The 17,975-nt window shown below is 51.3% G+C and overlaps 1 protein-coding gene across 1 annotated transcript in view; it reads left to right on the top strand.

Annotated features, from left to right (window-relative positions):
- The window catches only part of LOC123346697 (zinc finger protein 135-like), a 39,096-nt gene extending 21,930 nt beyond the window's left edge, over window positions 1–17,166 (top strand). Inside the window, exons 4-7 of the mRNA XM_044984171.1 lie at window positions 6,355–6,464; window positions 11,391–11,442; window positions 12,282–12,395; window positions 12,763–17,166. Of these exons, the coding sequence (XP_044840106.1) occupies window positions 6,355–6,464; window positions 11,391–11,442; window positions 12,282–12,395; window positions 12,763–14,303 (1,817 nt within the window). The 3' untranslated portion in view covers window positions 14,304–17,166. The remainder of the gene's footprint in view (window positions 1–6,354; window positions 6,465–11,390; window positions 11,443–12,281; window positions 12,396–12,762) is intronic.
- Window positions 17,167–17,975: the final 809 nt, after the last annotated feature.

The following is a 17,975-nucleotide window of genomic DNA, read 5'->3' as shown; positions in this document are numbered from 1 at the left end:
CACCAGAGAGACGCCTCCCAGGATTGGCTCAGCCGAAGCCTGTTTATACCCGGCGTATAAGACGACCCCCGATTTTTGGGGGTTGTTTTTTAGTTTCAAAAGTCGTCTTATACGCCGGAAAATACGGTAAGATTTTGTGGACTACATCTGATGAAGTGGGCTGTAGCCCACGAAAGCTTATGCTCAAATAAATTTGTTAGTCTCTAAGGTGCCACAAGTACTCCTGTTTTTTTTAAAAAAGCAAAGAGAATGTTGGGAATCATCAACTGCCGCTGCACATTGAGTGGATGTTTTCAGAGAACTATCCACAATGACAATGAGAGTGAAATTACATTAAAAACAAACGAACAAAAACACCTCACGGAAACAGAGAGATTGCAAAGTCAAGCACTCAAAAAATCAGGAAGTGTCACTAGTAAAGTTGCCCCCTTGTATGTATGCACTATGATTCCATCTTTCTTGAGTGTTAACAGCTAATTCAGACTCCTTCATTTTGTATGTATAGTTGAGATTGTTTTCCAATGTGCATTACTTTGCATTTATCAACATTAAATTTCATCTGCCATTTTTGTTGCCCAGTTACCCAGTTTTATGAGATCCCTTTCTCTCAAACTGCCTGGGACTTAACTATCTTGAATAGTTTTGTATCATCTGCAAATTTTGCCACCTCACATTTTTCCAGATCATTTATGAATATGTTGAACAGTAATAGTAATAGTCCCAGTACCGACTTCTCAGGGATACCACTATTTATCTCTCTCCATTCTAACAACTGATCACTGCTCTACAGCCAAAATGCTTCTGAAATAAATGTAGTCAAACTTTACTAATTCTGGGTCACTGAGAACGAAAATGATGCTTAAAATTGTTGATTGGCTCTAGTTTTCAAGATATGCTATTGGGTCAGTATATACGACCCTTGACTTGGGAATGGCGGAGGATAAGTGAGTTATAAAGGGAAGGGATCTCAATTTAAACCAGAAATGACTAAAATACATCTTTGACTGGATCTATGAATAAATCTATGACTGGGTTTGGATAGTACTTGCTTTTTAGGCAAAACAATGAATGATGCAATCTGAAGCTGGTATTGCATCATATGTTATATGAATTGCATCATGTTATTCCTAGAAGTCATGGATGATGCAATCAGAACAAAACTTACATCACTCTGCTGAACAAATTGCCCTATATCAGCTCTAGAAATCATACAGTGCCGTGCTCTCTTATTTGTCAGTGTTTGATTTTGCAAAGGGACACATTTCTGTTTAGCCAAAGTGAGCAGAGATGCCTCGTACTTGTGTGAACAGTGCAGATAACTTCTGCTATGTTTGTGGTGAAGTGACTTTTGCATCACAAATCGCAGTATAACCACTATGGTTAAGAAAGCCTATCACCTTTATTTTGGCTGCAAAATTGGAGATCAGGACAAGAGGTGGGCCCCACACATATGCTGCAACACTTGTGCAACAAATCTTCGCTGGTGGTTGAACAGGAAAAGGGAATCTATGCCTTTTGCAGTGCCAATGATTTGGAGAGAGCCAACAGATCATACCAGCAATTGTTACTTCTGCATGGCGCCTCCAGTTGGGAAAGTGTGTCAAAGAAGAAAAAGTGGACTGTGCATGATCCAAACATTCCATCAGCTATACGCCCAGTACCCCACGGAGAAGGACTGCCGGTTCCTGATGCACCAGAATCATTCTCACTTGAGTCAGACGAGGAAGAGGAAGAGGATGAAACTTCTGGTCCTGAACCATCAGTGTCACAGGACCCACATTTTCTCCCATCCTCCTCCTCTGAACCAGACCTCATAACACAAGGTAAACTGAATGACCTTGTCAGGGATTTGGAACTACCCAAGAGTAAGGCAGAGCTGTTGGGCTCCAGACTACAGCAGTGGAATCTCCTGGCAGGTGATGTTAGGGTTTCCATGTTCCGTGACCGTCAAAAGGATCTTGTCCCATTCTTCTTCATGGAAGGTGATCTTGTAGCCTGCAACAACATCGATGGTGTGATGGCAGCCCTCAACATCGTTCACGATCCAGATGAGTGGAGACTGTTCATTGATTCATCGAAGACGAGTCTTAAAGCTGTTTTACTGCATAATGGCAATGTTTTGCCATCAATTCCAGTTGGTCATGCAGTCCATATGAAGGAAACCTATGACAACATGAAACAACTTTTGAGGTGCATAAACTATAACCAACATTGTCTGTTACAGCTCCATTTTGTTTCTTAAAGCTGTCCCCTTACTCCATTTTGTTCTTGTTTTCCTCTGTGGCCGCCCCTCCCAGGCTGTTAAGTTGTTTAGCATGGCCTCTGCCCTTCTCAAAGGGAGGGCCCCTTAAGTTGTTTAACAAAAGCCATTGCCCTTCTCAAAGGGCACTTGTGCTAAGTGCCCTGTTCAAAGGGTTTGTCCTGTTATCACCTTGTTAAAACCTGGGCTTGGTGTAGGGTAGGCTCTGTCCAGAGCTGCAAGACCTATTGTGTTTTTAAGATCCTGCGCATGAGTCATACCTCTGGGCTCAGGGCTAGTTCAAACATGCCTCTGTGGCTACCTGCAGTTTTTCCCTGCCTGCTCTCCTCCCTGTGAGAAGGGGAACCAATCAAAGTTACAGGCGGGAAGCTGCCAGGGTTTGCCTTTAAAAACAGACACTTTTTTAACAGACTTCAGAAAGGTTCTTGCATTGCTGCCTGGTCTGATCAACCAGGGGTTCTGGGGGTCCTTTCTCTGCTCTCGTTTTATTTTTGAGCGTACCCCTGTTTTTGAACCCCCTCCCCATGAACAATGAATTTTGCCTGGAGATCTCCTGATTATTGTGAACGAATTGAGCCCTCTCTGCATCCTCTAATGCTGCTGCTGCTGTGCCTGCTTCTGCCTCTGCTGCTGCTGCCTTGTGGGATGGTAAGAATCCCTCTGTGAAACTTTCTATACTTTTATTTTATTATTTTAGCTGCTGGCTCTGTCTCCCCAGCACACAAACTCAAGCTAAACCTTGGTCTGTGTCTTAAAACCTCTCTTACACCCCCCCGCCCCGCCCCGGTTCTGGCTGCTGGTTCTGTTTCCCCAACAGACAGACCCAATCTAACTCCTTGGTCTGTATCTGTAATCTGTTTCTAGTTCTGCAGTGCCTTTGCTGCTAGAAATAAGCCTGCTTGCAACCACCCCACTGCTGCTGTCACACCCCCCCCCCCCATCTTTGGAGCTGTGTCCTGGACACACACCACTCAGCCCTCTGGAACTATCCTTAGCATAAGGTGCACCCATTACGTTAAGGTTTAGCATTATACTTTGTAAGTTAGGCTTAGAGAATTGTTGCATTGTGTTTTAATTTGTGTAGTCTTGGTTAAGTTAGATCATAGATAAGATTTTGCTGTGTTCTGTATAATTGTAATTGTCTGTCTTCCCACTGCAAACACCCCCCCCCCCAGCTTCTCTGTGTCTTTCTACCTTGTTACACTCTCTCTGCTGCTTAAGCTTGCAGCCTGTTTGTTCTGTCTCACTAAGTTTAAATCTCTAGCATAAAACCCCATTGGTTACTTTCTTCCTCTCTGATACCCCTCACATTCTACATTTACACCACTGTGACACATTTTTACCTAAAATTGTTTGTTATTTAACACATTTTATCCATAACTGTTAGTTGGTTATATGCTGCTGTGACACACCTTTTTACATAGAAATCGCTAGCTACCTGTTACATGTATACCTCAGTGTTAACTGATTACCCACTGTATTGTATCCTACTGTGTTGTACCCCACTATTGAAATCCCCTTACTGTTCACCAAAAAGAAACCCCTCCCCAATTGTCTACCTTAACAAACCCCATACCCCTCACTATTGAATTTTCCCTGTTTTTGCATTGTATTAATAAAGTTTATTTTGCACCCCACCCGTGTGGTAATTGTTCCCCAAGATCCCATATACCTGCAGGCAGGGACAAACATCAGTGGCAGCTTTGTGGCGATTTGAAGGTTGTTGCTCTCTTGCTTGGTCTGCAGACTGGATACACAAAGTACTGCTTCTTTTCTCTGCGAATGGGATAGTTGTGCAAGAGATTCCCACTACATCAAGAAAGACTGGCCACTCTGACACTCATTGGAGCCTGGGAGGAAAAGTGTTCAGTATCCACCACTTGTTGAGTCAAGGAAGATTTTGTTACCACCCTTACACATCAAGCTGGGTCTGATGAGAAACTTTGTCAAGGCCATTGACAAAACACGAGCAGCTTTCAAGTACCTCCATGGAAAATTTCCAAGGTTAAGTGAAGCTAAGATAAAGGAAGGTGTCTTTGTTGGTCCTCAGATTCGTGAACTTCTTCGAGATGATGCATTTGACCATGCACTGCGTGGCAAGGAAAAGACGGCATGGAAAGCCTTCCAGTTAGTGGCAATAAATTTTCTCGGAAACAACAAGGCAGACAACTACAGGTTGTTGGTGGAAAACCTCCTCAAGGTATACAAAAGCCTTGGTTGCAACATGTCATTAAAGATACATTTTTTTGCACTGTCATCTAGATTTTTTTACACCGAACTGCGGAGCAGTGAGCGACGAGCTCGGCGAGCAATTTCACCAGGACATTGCAACAATGGAGAAACGCTATCAGGGCAAATGGAGTCCATCAATGCTTGCAGACTATTGCTGGACAGTGACAAGAGATGCTCCATTTAATGAATACAAGAGACAAGCCAAGAAGCGCCGAGTAGACACTGAATACGACTTAACTATGTACATAATAGTTTTTTGCCTTTTGTTTCATAATAAATTTTAGTTAGATAACCCTTTTGCTGATTTTAAAGTGTTACATAAACACGACAGGTGAAATATTATCATGTAAAGCAACCATAAACACATGAAAAGACCTAGGTTTACAATTTATGATTAAAACTCTACTATCTACACAATATACAGAGACATAAAATGTAAAAACTTAAATACCTTAGAAACAGTAGCCAATCAGTTGTTTTACTTGTCATATCTGAATTCAGCACATCAAAATACATAATAAATAGCACATTTTATCTCTGAAGCAGACGACTTCTCAAAAATCGTAGACCAGTGTAATTTATTCCTACCCTCTATTTCCCATCTTTTAACCAGTTACTGATTCATGAGAGGACTTTCCTCTTATGCCATGATGGCTTACTTTTCAAAAGTCAATTTAAATTAAATACTTTTTTTTAATGTATATATTTTTAGAAATCTAAACCTGTTATGTGTTTTGGTGTAACTTGCATTATTCTTATGTTAAATTTGCATTATCTGAAAAAAAAACATTTACTTTATTCATATCTTTTTTATTTATCTCATTGGTCCTGACACCCCCCTGTAAATTCGAACACCCCCCCCCCCAATTTCAATTCCTGGGGAAACCACTGCCCCCCATTGATCCTGTGGTTTCTAGGCAGCATGTCTACATAGCGCTGGGAGAAACTCCTGGGGCTGGAGCAGAGGCTGCATTGAGCCGAGTTGAGCGCTAGGACCCAGGAGCAGCCGGGAGGCGGCTCCGGGCAGCGAGCGCTGGGCTCCGGCCCGGCGGCAGGAAGTGACTCGCAGCCGCTGCGGTGACTCTGGCTCCCAGGCTCCTGGCGAGATCCCCGAGCCCCGGGGGGCGGCTGGTGCTGGGAGCCCGGAGCCCTGGCTGCAGCCGGGAGAGGGGAATCTCCAGCAGGGCCCTTCCCGCTGCTCCCCCCCCCAGGAGCCTCTCCCAGGGCAGAGCCCCCAGCCCGGCCCGGCCCCTGCCCCGGGGGGCCCCGCTCGGAGGGAAGGTGAGAGAGACCCGCCCCCCCCCGGCACCCCCGGGCTCCAGGGGGAGGTTTGGCCCCAGGCTGCTCCCCGCGGAACTGGCTGCGATTCCCGCCCGGGGCCCGGGAAAGCTGCCGTCAGCCCCGGTGGGGGCGGGGCGGGGGGAGCCCGGCCGGACCGTGCTGGGGGTGGGACAGACACGCGGGAGGGGTGGGGATTGCGGGGGGGGGAGCCGGGAGGGGGCTGAAGATAAGGGGGAATGGGGGGGGAGAGGGTTTGTGAGGCCGGTGTAGGGGGGGAGCAGGGCAGGAGGGGGGCAGGGGCGGTGGTTGCACTGAAGGGAGGTTGGGGCGATGCAGGGTGATCGGGGCAGAGGGGGAATTATGGGGCTGATGGGAACGAGGCTGGACTGGAGGGTGCAGGTTCTGGGATGGAGTTTTGGTGCTTTGTGCAGGCTGCGGCCGGAGGGGAGGGTGTAGGAGGGGGTGAGGGGTGCAGGCTCTGGGAAGGCGTTTGGGTGCAGGAGAGGGTGTGTGGGAAGGGGGGGTGCAGGCCAGAGGAGGGGTGACAGGGTTCCCTCACCACTCTGAACTCTGGGGTACAGAGGCGGGGCCCCGCAAGACCCTCTACGCTTATTTCTACCAGTTTAAGTTAAAAACTTCCCCGAAGCGCAAATTCTTCCTTGTCCTTAGACAGTACTGCTGCTCCCACCAAGTGAGTGAGACAAAGATTCAGGAAAAGAACCACTTGGAATTCCTGTTCCCCCAAATATCCCCCCAAGCTCCTTCACCCCCTTTCCTGGGGAGGCTTGAGAGTAACTAAGGTGAGCACAGACCAGACCCTTGGGTTTTAGGATACCAATCAGATTCTTAAAAAGAGAACTTTTATTACAAAGAGAAAAAGGAAAAGAAACGCCTCTGTGACATCAGGATGGAAGGTAATTTTACAGGGTAATAAGAGTTAAAACACCGAGGATTTCCCTCTAGGCAAAACTTAAAAGTTACAAAAAGCCGGGAATAAACCTCCCTCTTAGCATATAGAAAATTCACAAGCTAAAACAAAAGATACTCGAATGCATTTCCTTGCTATTACTTGCATCTGATATTACAGAAATAATATAATTTCATTAGGAACAGGATTACTTGCTTAGTTTCTCCCTTTGTCTTTAGAGAGAAGGGTCACAGAGCACAGAACAAAGCCTCTCCCCCGCCCCCCCATTTGAAAGTATCTTCTTTCCCCATTGGTCCCTCTGGTCAGGTGCCAACCAGGTTATCTGAGCTTCTTAACCCTTTACAGGTAAAGAAGGGATTTTATGCTACCCTTCTGAGCTGTGTGTTTATGACTGGGGGTATGCGAAATGCGGGGGGAGGGGGTGGGGGGAGTGTGGTGCTTACCTGAGGCTCCTAGGCAGGGCAGGCCGGGGGTCTCCTTGCGCAGCAACCCCCAGGCACTGTCCCCACAGCTTCCCATTGGTTGCTTGGGGGGGGGACGCCCGGGGGCAGAAGGCGGGGCTGAGGGAGAGACCCTGCTTCATACAGTGCCGGAGCTGGGCCCATGGTGCCTGGGCACCACGGGCCCATAGAACTCGCCGCCCATGGCAGCAGCATACACAGATTCCCCCTGTCCTGTCACCCCAGCTTAATGGAAATTGGGTACATGGGAGCGGGACACCCCAACATCAGCCTCCCCCCACCCCGCACAGCAGAGAGGAGGACGCTCTCAGTCCGAGTGGTTGGGGGCTGCGGGGAGGAAGGAGACGGGGGACAGGAGCAGCGGTGGCTGCACACGGCAGTGGAGGACGGGGGAGGAGGGGCACCCCTGCTCCTGAGAAGTCACCTGGCTTCGCTGATCGTCCAAAATCTCAGGTCCCTTCTCCTCTCTCACCCAGAAGGCCGGCCCTGGTCTCGTTCTCCTCTCTTCCCCTCCAGCAGCCCCATTCCCAGCACTCGGAGATGAGGCTCTATACCTCGAACTCCTGGGTGCCGGGGATGGGGCGACAGACCGTGGGGTCACTGCAGGGGCAGGTGCCGCAGCTGGAGCCCGGCCACAGGAGCAGCGCGAGGAGAAGAGGGCCGGCAGCAGCGGGAGAAGCACGCACCATGATCCCTCAACAGCCACCTCCTGAGCAATCGCGAGTGGGGCTAGTTTGTCCCCTGCCCTGACCCGGCTGGCCACTGGGAGCTGCGCCTGCGGGCGGGAGGTGGGGGCATGCGCAGAACCCCCTGGCCGTCCCTAAGCCTAGGAGCCGGACATGCTGGCTGCTTCCCCAGAGCCACATGGCGCAGAGGCTGGCTGGGAGCCTGCAAGCCCCGTCACCGGTCTACGGCCGGTTAGTGGTGTTGCCTGGAGTCTCCAGGATCCCTTTTCGACAGAGTGTTCGGGTCCAAAATCAGACACTTGGTCACCCTAATCGGCAATCCAGCCCCCTGCCAAGGACAGGTGGAGAGTCCAGGGCTCCCTGCAGTGGCCCAGGCTCCCTGTGCAGGTGTTATCACTGCCCGGCTTCCAGCCTGGCCAGGGAGCAGGACCACAGAGGAAAGAGGTGGAGCAGGGGGGCCTTGGGGAGAGGAGGGGCGGGGCTCCTGTATGTGTCCCACTTTTGCCTTTAGAAAAGGTGTTCACCCAGAGATAGGGGCTGGTAGGAGTTTTACTCAAAGGGCTGAGAATTTACCAGGCAAATGTCCACCCAGAATCCCCCCACACCCTGTTTCCAATTTCATATTTATGTTTAAAGACAATCTCCTTATTTGGGGGGGTCTGACTCCTGGGCTGACAGCACTGAACAGCGGCTGGTCTGATTTCTGCGCAGGATTCAGTGTCCAACCAGAGTCACTGTGAGCCGCAAGGAGCGGAATTGGGGTTTGGTTCGGGTTCAGTGGCAGTCGGTGTGTTTGGTTCTGGTTCAGTTACCAGGAGATCCCTAGAAGGGGGAAGGGGGTTGAGAGTGCTCCCTGTGGCTTCCTTCAGTGGGGAACTGAGTTTGGGGCATGGGACCTGCCTCAGGTGGGGCAATGGGAGGGAGGAGCTGCCTCAAGGGGTGGGGGCGGGTGAGAAGAGCCCTGTCTAAGGGGAAGAAGACTTGAGCAGCCTGTTTCCTTGAGCTTGAAGCGTTAATGTGAGTTCTGGGACAGGGAGCCCCCACTTCTCTCCCCCGTCTCTCCCTGCTCCTGTGGGCTGCCCCCTTCTCTTCTCCTACTGGGACAGGCCCTTCCGGTAGCGATCACATGCCTGGGGGTTGTTTTGGTGTCTTGTTTTATAATGAGGGAGATCAGAGTAGGTTTTATTTTATTTTGACAAATATTGAGCTGGAAAATTGCTGAAACTTCATTTCAACTGGCAGCCGTTTTTTCCAAGTTCAGTTCAGATTCAGGTTCGCTGAGGAAGAGGAAAAATGATGTTTTAAGTCTGGTTCCAGTTCAGTTAAGCAGATCAGTTCGCCCTGGTTCTCTGGTTCTGTTCTGGTGTGAGTCCAGGTGGGCAAATGCTGCTGAATTGTCCTCATAAGGGGTTGAGGGGCTGGTTACTGCTAAGGCAGAGGAGGCAGGTGTCTGTCTCTGTCTGCTCATGATTAAGGCTGCGAGTTTGTCACAGGAGGTCATGGAAGCTAGAAGCTTAGGGAGGGAGATGTCGCCGCTTCTGAGAAGCCGGGTAGGGAGCCTGGAGCCCTACCAACCCCACCCCCCAGCACCACCGCCAGGTTCCTGGGCCGCTCCCACCCAATCACCCACAGCGCCCCCTAGATCGCTGCCCCGATCACCCGCAAAGCTCCCCGGCTGCTAACTCCCAGCACCCACGGTTCCTCCCCTCCCCCCTCCCGGGCTATCCCCCTGACCACTCACATTCTCCCCAGCACCCATGCCCTCCCCCCCGAGCACTCCCAAGATTTTGTCCGGGGTATAATACAAGTCATGGACAGATCATGAGCCGTGAAATTTTATTTACAGCCTGTGACCTGCCCATGAGTTTTACTAAAAATATCCGTGACTCTAAGGGGGCCTTAGCCATGATATTTGGGCCTGGAAGCTGCCTCCTGCATTTTGATCTGCACTTTGATTTGACTGAGCAGCTACTGCTCCCACAGCAGGGTCTTTGCCAAGGGGAGACCTTCATTAACCCCCGTCTGTGTCCAACGGGTGGAGGGGGGAGAGCACAGCTTTCTCCGGTGGCTGGAACCAGCCCCTGGGGCAGCCCCGGGCTCTGCCCACACCAGCCCCTGAGCCGGAGCCTGCAGGGGATGGGGAGACCCGGGGGAAAGGGCTGGGGCCGGGCAGGACAGTGACTCTGCAGAAAGGGCCCCGTTCAGGGACCTGCTGGTGAGTTTGTACCGGGGGGGAGGGGCTCCCCCTGTGACTGGGGGTCCCCGAGCTGCTGCCCCCAGTGACACAGCCAGGCTCACCCTGGAGAGCCAACGCCCTGGGAACGGGACAGTCCCCAGGTCTCCCAGGCAGAGGGGGAGGGAAGGAGACAGGAAGGGGAGGGGTGAGACCGAAAGGGGCAGCAGGAGCAAGAAGTGGGGAGGGAGGTTCCCAGCTCCCAGCCCTGCCCGGATCCATTCCCTGCACCCCCTGGGCCGCCTGACTCTCCTGGGACCAAGGGGAGGAGCTGACAGAGGAGAAGCCAGATCCTGCATCTGCCTAGACCCCGCGCTGCTGGGGGGATGCGCTGCCCTCAGGGCCAGTGTTGGGGGAACCCCCCAAAGTGGCTTCTTTGATTCTGCTCTTTTCTAGTATTTCTTAGTAACTGTGTCCTGGGGGTTGGGGTGGGGGGTAAAATAGGGTTTCAGGGGTTCAGTGCTGGTGGGAAGGGCTGGGCCTGTGTTGTAATAAAGTGACTGAGGGTTTTCCCACCATGGCAAAGTCCAGAGCGTCTGTCTGCAGGGAGAGAGCGTGGGGGGAATCAGGGTGTGAAATGGACTCAAGCCCCTTCTGAAACCTCCCCCATCGCCCCGACAGGCTGAGGAATCATGTCCACCTGTTGCTCCAGATCCTCCCGTCTTCCAGGGGACAGGGAAGGGAAATGGCTGTGATGGAGCTAGCTCAGGTAGGGGATTTTCAGGGAGCTGCAGGGGGGAGTTTCTGTAGAGGGGGCGGGGACAGGGTGTGTTAAACCCGCTGGGGCATGTTCAACTTGGAACCTGATTTTCTGAACAGGCCCATTGGCGTGTGGGGGAGGAGGGAACATTCCCCCATTTCTCATACAGGAAACACCCCCCTGGGCAGGGCTGGGAAAACTGAGCAACTCCCAGTGCTGGAGCCTGACCCCACTGGCCAGAGGCTGCTGTGAAATACGCAGGGAAGCTGTTGGGATTCCTGTCCCTGTCCCCGGCTCAGAGCTCTGCTTCCCGCATCAGCCTGTGGCTGGCAGGCGTGTGGGAAATGAGGAGACCCTGCCCTGCTCCGTGTGCTGGGGGACAAGGAGCTCTCACCTTCTCCCACCCCCTGAAGCCTCCTGGCTGCCCTGGGCAGGGTGGGGGTGGGATTCTGCTTTTCTCGGTCTCCTCCCTCATGATTAGTGGGATTGTGGCTGGGGCAGCAGGTGCTGAGTGAGGGACTCTTGTTGTTTCAGAGGCCGGTGACCTTCGAGGAGGTGGCTGTGTATTTCACCCAGGGGCAGGGGGCTCTGCTGGACCCCGCTCGGAGAGCCCTCTACAGGGACGTCATGCAGGAGAACTATGAGACGGTGACCTCGCTGGGTAAGGGATTCCCATCCCCTCAGCTATTGGAAGCTGTGAGGTTTGCGTATCTGACTCTGGTCAGAAACTTCTCTGGTCAGTTAGATTGGAGGAGGAGGAGGGTCGCAAAGCTCCCCTGCCCTACCTCCTCCTCCTCCCCCGAGCGTGCCGTGTCCCCGCCAAACAGCGGTTTGCACACTCGGTGGGGCGGGGGAGGAATGGGAACATGGTGCACTCGGGAGGATGCGGGGCCGAGACAGGGATTTGGGGAAGGAGTTAGAATAGGGGGCGGAGTTGGGGCAGGGACTTCGGGGAAGGGGTTGAAATGGGGGCGAGGAAGGGGTGGGTAGAGGTGGGGCAGGGCCAGGGACAGAGGTGGGGTTGAGCACCCACGGAAAAGAGGGGAAGTCGGTGCCTAAGCCAGTGTGAGAAAGACTTGCATCTCCATACCCCATTCAAGGGAACAGGGGAGTCAGAAACCTAATGGACAGGCTAATTAATCCCCGTCTCTCCAGCTGCCCAGGAGCCAGAAGCAGGGGATTGTCCTGCCTGTATTTTTTCTCCTTCACACACTGTTCACCTTGCTCCATCTGTGGGGAGGGCTCTCGGTGCTGCAGGCTTGGAAATAGGCAGGAGTTTAACACCCAAACTGTGTGTGTGTCAGCAAGTCCCCCAGAGCATCTACCCTGAGACCTCCTAGTGAGGGGGTAACACGGCCTCGGATATCTACTGCTCCCAAGGGCTCTGAGTTACCACAGTCCCATGTAGGGTCAGGTTAATCTCAGGGAATGTTTCTTGTGACAGATACTCTACCAATGCTCCATGTGTCTTGAGCTTGCCTTATTTCACCCCCTGAGCAGGATTCCCCGTTCCCAAACCTGACCTGATCTCCCATCTGGAACGAGGGGAAGAGCCGTGGGTCCCAGATCTCCAGGCCTCTGAGGAAAGTGTGAGCCCGAGAGGCACCTGCACAGGTGAGGAGTCAGGGAAACTGAGACAGAAACATCTGGTGAGTGAAGGAAAAAGCTGGGACTCTGAAATGTGCCATGAGCAAGAGCCCCCAGTTCTGCCCCGTCTCACCCAGGTCAGGGCTGCAGTCAGCAGGTGTCGTGTCATCAAGGCAAATATCAGTCACGGCTTCCCAACCATCCTGTTAGCTGTCGGGAATTTCCTCCCTGACTTTTCTTCCCTGAGAATGTTGGGGTGGGATGTGGAGGCAGAATCCAGTGTTTCCATCTCCCCAACAGTCACAGTGTTGTGTTTTCCCTCTTTGCTATTCCCCTTTCTGTCCTTTCCCCCCGGCACAGGCAGTGACTCCTGTCTGGCTTCTCTCTCTCCCAGCAGGTGATAGGACAGTGAGTGAGAACAAGGAAGAGAATCAGCAGCAGGAAGGTCCTGAGCAAGTGGAACCGCATGAGAGGTTTTTGAGCAGAGCTGAAGGGAATTTTTCCCAGTGCTTGGAACAGGGAGAAGCCTGGGGAGATCAACACGCATCAGAGATGCAGCCGGGAAACTATCCCAGGAAGAAACTGGATGAATCCTCTGAATGTGATGAAGGATGGAAGGATCCCAAGGAAACCACCATCCAGAAGACAAGTCACAATGAAGAGAAACCTTACAAATGCCTTGAGTGTGGGAAAAGATTCCATTTCAGTGCAAACCTTCTTACACATCGGAGAATCCACACAGGAGAGAAGGCCTACGAATGCTTGGACTGTGGGAAGAGCTTCCGTCAGAGGTCAGGCTTTACTACACATCAGAGACTGCACACAGGAGAGAAACCCTATAAATGCTTTGGCTGTGAGAAAAGCTTCGTACACAAGTCCAGGCTTATTGTACACCAGAGAGTGCACACAGGAGAGAGACCCTATATATGCCGTGAGTGTGGGAAAGGTTTTATTCAGGGCTCAGGGCTTATTAGACATGAGATCATCCACACAGGAGAGAGACCCTTTAAATGCCATGAGTGTGGGGAAAGTTTTATTCAGAACTCAAAGCTTATTACACATCAGCGAACCCACACAGGAGAGAGACCTTATAAATGCTTTGAGTGTGGGAAAGGTTTTATTCAAAATGCAGCACTTATTGAACATGAGCGAACTCACACTGGAGAGCGACCCTATGAATGCCTCGAGTGCGGGAAAAGTTTCAGTTTGAAATCAGCCCTTAATGCACATTGGAAAACCCACACAGGAGAGAAACCCTATAAATGCCTTGAGTGTGGGAAATGTTTTAGTGCGAGCACAGGACTTGTTAGACATAGGAGACTCCACACAGGAGAAAGACCCTATAAATGCCAGGAGTGTGGGAAAAGTTTCAATGTGAAATCAACCCTTAATCTACATCAGAAAATGCACACAGGAGAGAGACCCCATAAATGCTTGGACTGTGGGGAAAGCTTCATTCAGAAGTCAAAGCTTAGTGAACACCAGAGAGAACATCATGGAGAGAGACCATATAAATGCCTCGACTGTGGGGAAAGTTTCCCTGACAGAAGAAAACTTACTAGACATCAGAGAATCCACAGAGGAGAGAGGCCCCATAAGTGCTTTGACTGTGGGAAAAGCTTCATATACAAGTGCAGGCTTATTTTGCACCAGAAGAGGGTGCACATAGGAGAGAAACCCTTTAAATGCCATGAGTGTGGGAAAGATTTTAGTGAAAGTGCACATCTTATTACACATCAGCGAACCCACACAGGAGAGAGACCCTATAGATGCCTTGAGTGTGGGAAAACTTTCCGTTACCTCTCAACTCATACTAGACATGGGAAAATCCACACCAGAAAGATGCATTATAAATGCCTCGATTGTGGGGAAAGCTTCAGTAAGAGCTCAGCGCTGACCAAGCATGAGAGAAGCCACAAGGGTGAGAGTCGCTAGGAATCGCTTGACTGCAGGAAAAGATTCAATTTGACTTGACACTTCAGTGACCCACACAACAGCGAGACTTTGAATGTGGGGGAAGGTTAATTTGATGCTCCCAGAGTATCAGGCATCTGCAAATCCACACAGGGAAGAAACCTCTGAGATGTTCTCAGTGTGGGACATGGTCCAAGGGGAGCAAACATAATATTGGACGTCAGAGACTCCTCCACACAGCAGGGAAATTTTCTCAGGGCCCTGACTGGGGCCAGTCATGGTGACAAACCCATTTCCTCGTTCCCACACACACCAGGGGTGTTTGGCTCCCAAGGATCCAGCTGCCCATCGCTGGGGGGAGGATCCAGCAGCATCCGAGCAGCAGCTGGTCAGGGACCCTCTGGCTCTGCCTGGTCTCAGCAAACCCCAGGCAGAGGAGGAGAAGCCCCCATCAGCCCCTTCCTCCCTGCTGCAGCTCTGGCTGCTGAGCTGATGGGCCACGGGTGGGGGAAGGGAGAGAGAGAAACTCCTCCAGCCGCTCCCTCTGCCTGGCTGAAGTCCCCCCCTCTCCCTTCCCCTCCCAGCCGGGATCCCCCTGCCATGGAGATGAGGAGAAGGACACTAGGGCCAGGCCCCACCTTCACTCTACACACTGGTCCCCACCCCCCATCTTCCACCAGCCCCCAGGCTGGGCTCCCCCAATGACCTGGAGCTGTTTCCTCTATGGGGAGTGTCTCTGGGGGCTGGTAACTCCTCCCCTCCCCGAATTCCCCAGGGCGCTGGGCTCTGGGGGATCCACCATTAAGGGACCAGGGCGATGGGTTCTGGGGAGGACACTGGGGGTTGAATGGCTGGGGCTGGAGTAGCTGGGAAGCAGGGGGAGCTGGGTGCTGGGCTATCGAGTGTTTGGGGATCATGGGATAAGAGGTGAGGGAGAGCACAGGGGTAGAGAGGTGCTGCCTCATCACTCACCCCCTCTGCCCCTTCTCCCTGCCCCCGCTGCATTCAGACAGCACCATTAGCAGAGACTGATTCCCACAGGGCCTTTAGTTGGCAGTCTGGATTTCCCACCTCTGCTACAGCAGCATCAGCCTCTGAGAGGGAAGCAGCGTTGCCTAGTGGATAGAGCACTGGCCTGGGACTCAAGAGATCTAAGATCTATTCCCAGCGCTGCCAGCAGCTTGCGGGATGACCTGAGACAAATCTGTGCCTTCCAGAGAGGGAATGAATGGGGAGTGATAATATCAGCCTCCGAGCGTCTGTCTAGGGCAGGAGAAATGGTTGGGATTAGCTGGTGCGTCTCCTTTGTTCCTCCACCTCTTTTTCTAATCTAGACTGACCCTGAGCAGTTTATTCCAATCCCCCATTAGCAAAGTGATTGTTAGAGTCACTAAGTCCCCCCTTCGCAGTGAGATTGTTTCATTCCCAGACAGCCTCACATTGCTCCAGGTTCTGCTGAAAAGCATTTAACTGTTTGTGCTGTTTCTCCCTTATCCGCCAGCATTCAATAGAGTCTAAAAGAGCTGGAGCAGGAATAGCAAAATAATGTGGTGTTTTAACTTCTGTGTTATTTGAGAGGGACAGGGTGAGTCTGGGGGATTCCCTCCCGCCCCCATCAAGCTCACACATCTTCTCTCACAGAGCAGCCTCTGCCCAAGCCGTGCAGAGTTTATCCTTTTCCCTTTCTACCCCTCCACCTTCACGTGTGTCATTTACCACAGTGTCCTTTCCCACCATGCTTAGGAACCAGGCTTTGATTTCTTTGATCCTCAATCAGGCCCCTGAGGGCTGGAGAAGAAAATGTCCCATTCCTGAAGGGGGAATTGAAATTAACCCCAAAGCACAGTTCGAGCTTCAAGCCCAGCCTCCAGCTATTGGTAAAGTGGCATCTGGAGTTTTTCCAGCCAAATCCAGATCATTTGTAGATAGGAAGTTTTTGGTGGTTTGGTTTTTTTCCTCTTTCTTTTGTCACAAGGATGCTAAAGCTTTTGTCAGTAACCAGCCAAATAATGCAGCGGTGCTGAGGAAAGGAGCTTTAGCCTGTTCAGCAGGAAACGGGCAAATTTGTTCCCCAGATTTTGAGTTTTAGGATTCTCTGGGATTTCACTTCATGAACGGGAAAGTGGTTTATAGCCCACCCTGGAGTGTGGGTTTTTCTCTTTTTGGTGAAGGCTGTTCTGTCACGTATTTGACATTAAATTAGTTTGATGGGATGTAGCTCAGATTTCTTGGGGACTTCAAAAGAGAAATGATAATTTGCCACAATAGTCCTTACTGATTTTCTTTTCACATTGGATTTGCTGCTTCTTTGAACAGTGAAAATGACCAGTGTCTGTCAGCAAAGCACTGAGGGTGAGTGCTGGATACGCACTCCAGTCAGGGACTGCAGTGGGGAAGGAAGTGACTGTCTGATCCCTTTGGAGATGTGAGATACAGTCAGGAGGGCGAGAGGGTGGCCGGGTGGGCATGGCCTTCAAAGGGCACTGTTTGCTCTTGCGAGCCAGAGAGCTGAGTCTGAGAACTGTGAACTCACTGCACATGTCCCAGAGGGAGAGGAAATGTCCTACAAGTGCTGGGGGAAGTCGTCCTTCAACTGAAGGGCTACAATTGAAGCCCCAAGAGGACTTATGTGGAGAGGACTCAGCGACTCCCTGTTGCTGAGAGGAGGAGGCCGGGCAAACGCCTCTCTCATGGATTATTAGCACTTTTCTACCAGCTTTAACTTGTTCCTCTTTCCCTGGGGCACCTGGGTGGCTGGAGCAGCAATGTGCTGAGCTGGGGCTGAAATCCACCGTGCTGAGCTGGGCGTTGGATGCCGGTGGGGATTGGTATTAACTTTTATTTCTTGGTTTGAATAGAATAAAGTAGAATTTAGTTTCTCGAACACCCAGTGTCCCTTGTCTTGAATAATGCGGGGAGGGAGAATGGTCTTTAATGGACTCACTCAGACGCTCTCTGGCTGTCACCTATTGACGCAGCTGGGGAAAAGGCTGGTATCATTCTGTTGTGTATTAACGTGAGTGTTGTAGGAGGTTGTTGTCCTGCTCTGCTCGGCCCTGGAGTTGGCTCAGCTGGAGTCCTGTGTCCAGTTCTGGGCACCACGTTTTAGGAAAGATGAAGACAAATTGGATTGAGTTCTGAGGAGAGCAACAGGAAATGATCAAAGATTTAAAAAACCCGACCTGCAGGGGATGATTAAAAAAAGTGGGTTGATTAGTCTTGAGAAAAGCAGGCTGGGCATGGTCTGCAGATATGTTAAGGGCTGTTATAGAGACTGGGGATCAGTTGTGCTCCATGGCCACCGAAGAGAGGACAAGAGGTAAAAGTGTTAAGCTGCAGCAACGGAGATTTAGGTTAGAGATTAGAAAAACTTTCGAACCATGTGGATATTTAAGCTCTGGAATAGCTTCCAAGGGAGCTTGTGGAATCCCCAGCACTGGAGGTGGGTTTGGTTTCTTTATTGTTGTTCTTTAAGCCCCTTGGAGCTGTTATTTCACCATCCCTGAGCTCCATACACTGCAGGTTCCGGCTGTGACATTTTCTCAGGGTTCCCTGGACTGTGAATCTCTTTGTTACCCCCTGGCCTCAGCGCGAGGGGGTCGTGTGCTGCTGAACTGGGTGTCAGTTCCCTGTCACCTCCAGCCTTTAGTTCCCCACACAAACTCCCCAGGGCTCTGCCAGTCCTTACTTTTC

This window comes from Mauremys mutica, chromosome 12 (assembly GCF_020497125.1).
Source record: "Mauremys mutica isolate MM-2020 ecotype Southern chromosome 12, ASM2049712v1, whole genome shotgun sequence".
NCBI classification, from domain to species: domain Eukaryota; kingdom Metazoa; phylum Chordata; order Testudines; family Geoemydidae; genus Mauremys; species Mauremys mutica.
This window is presented reverse-complemented; position numbering and strand designations above follow the sequence as displayed.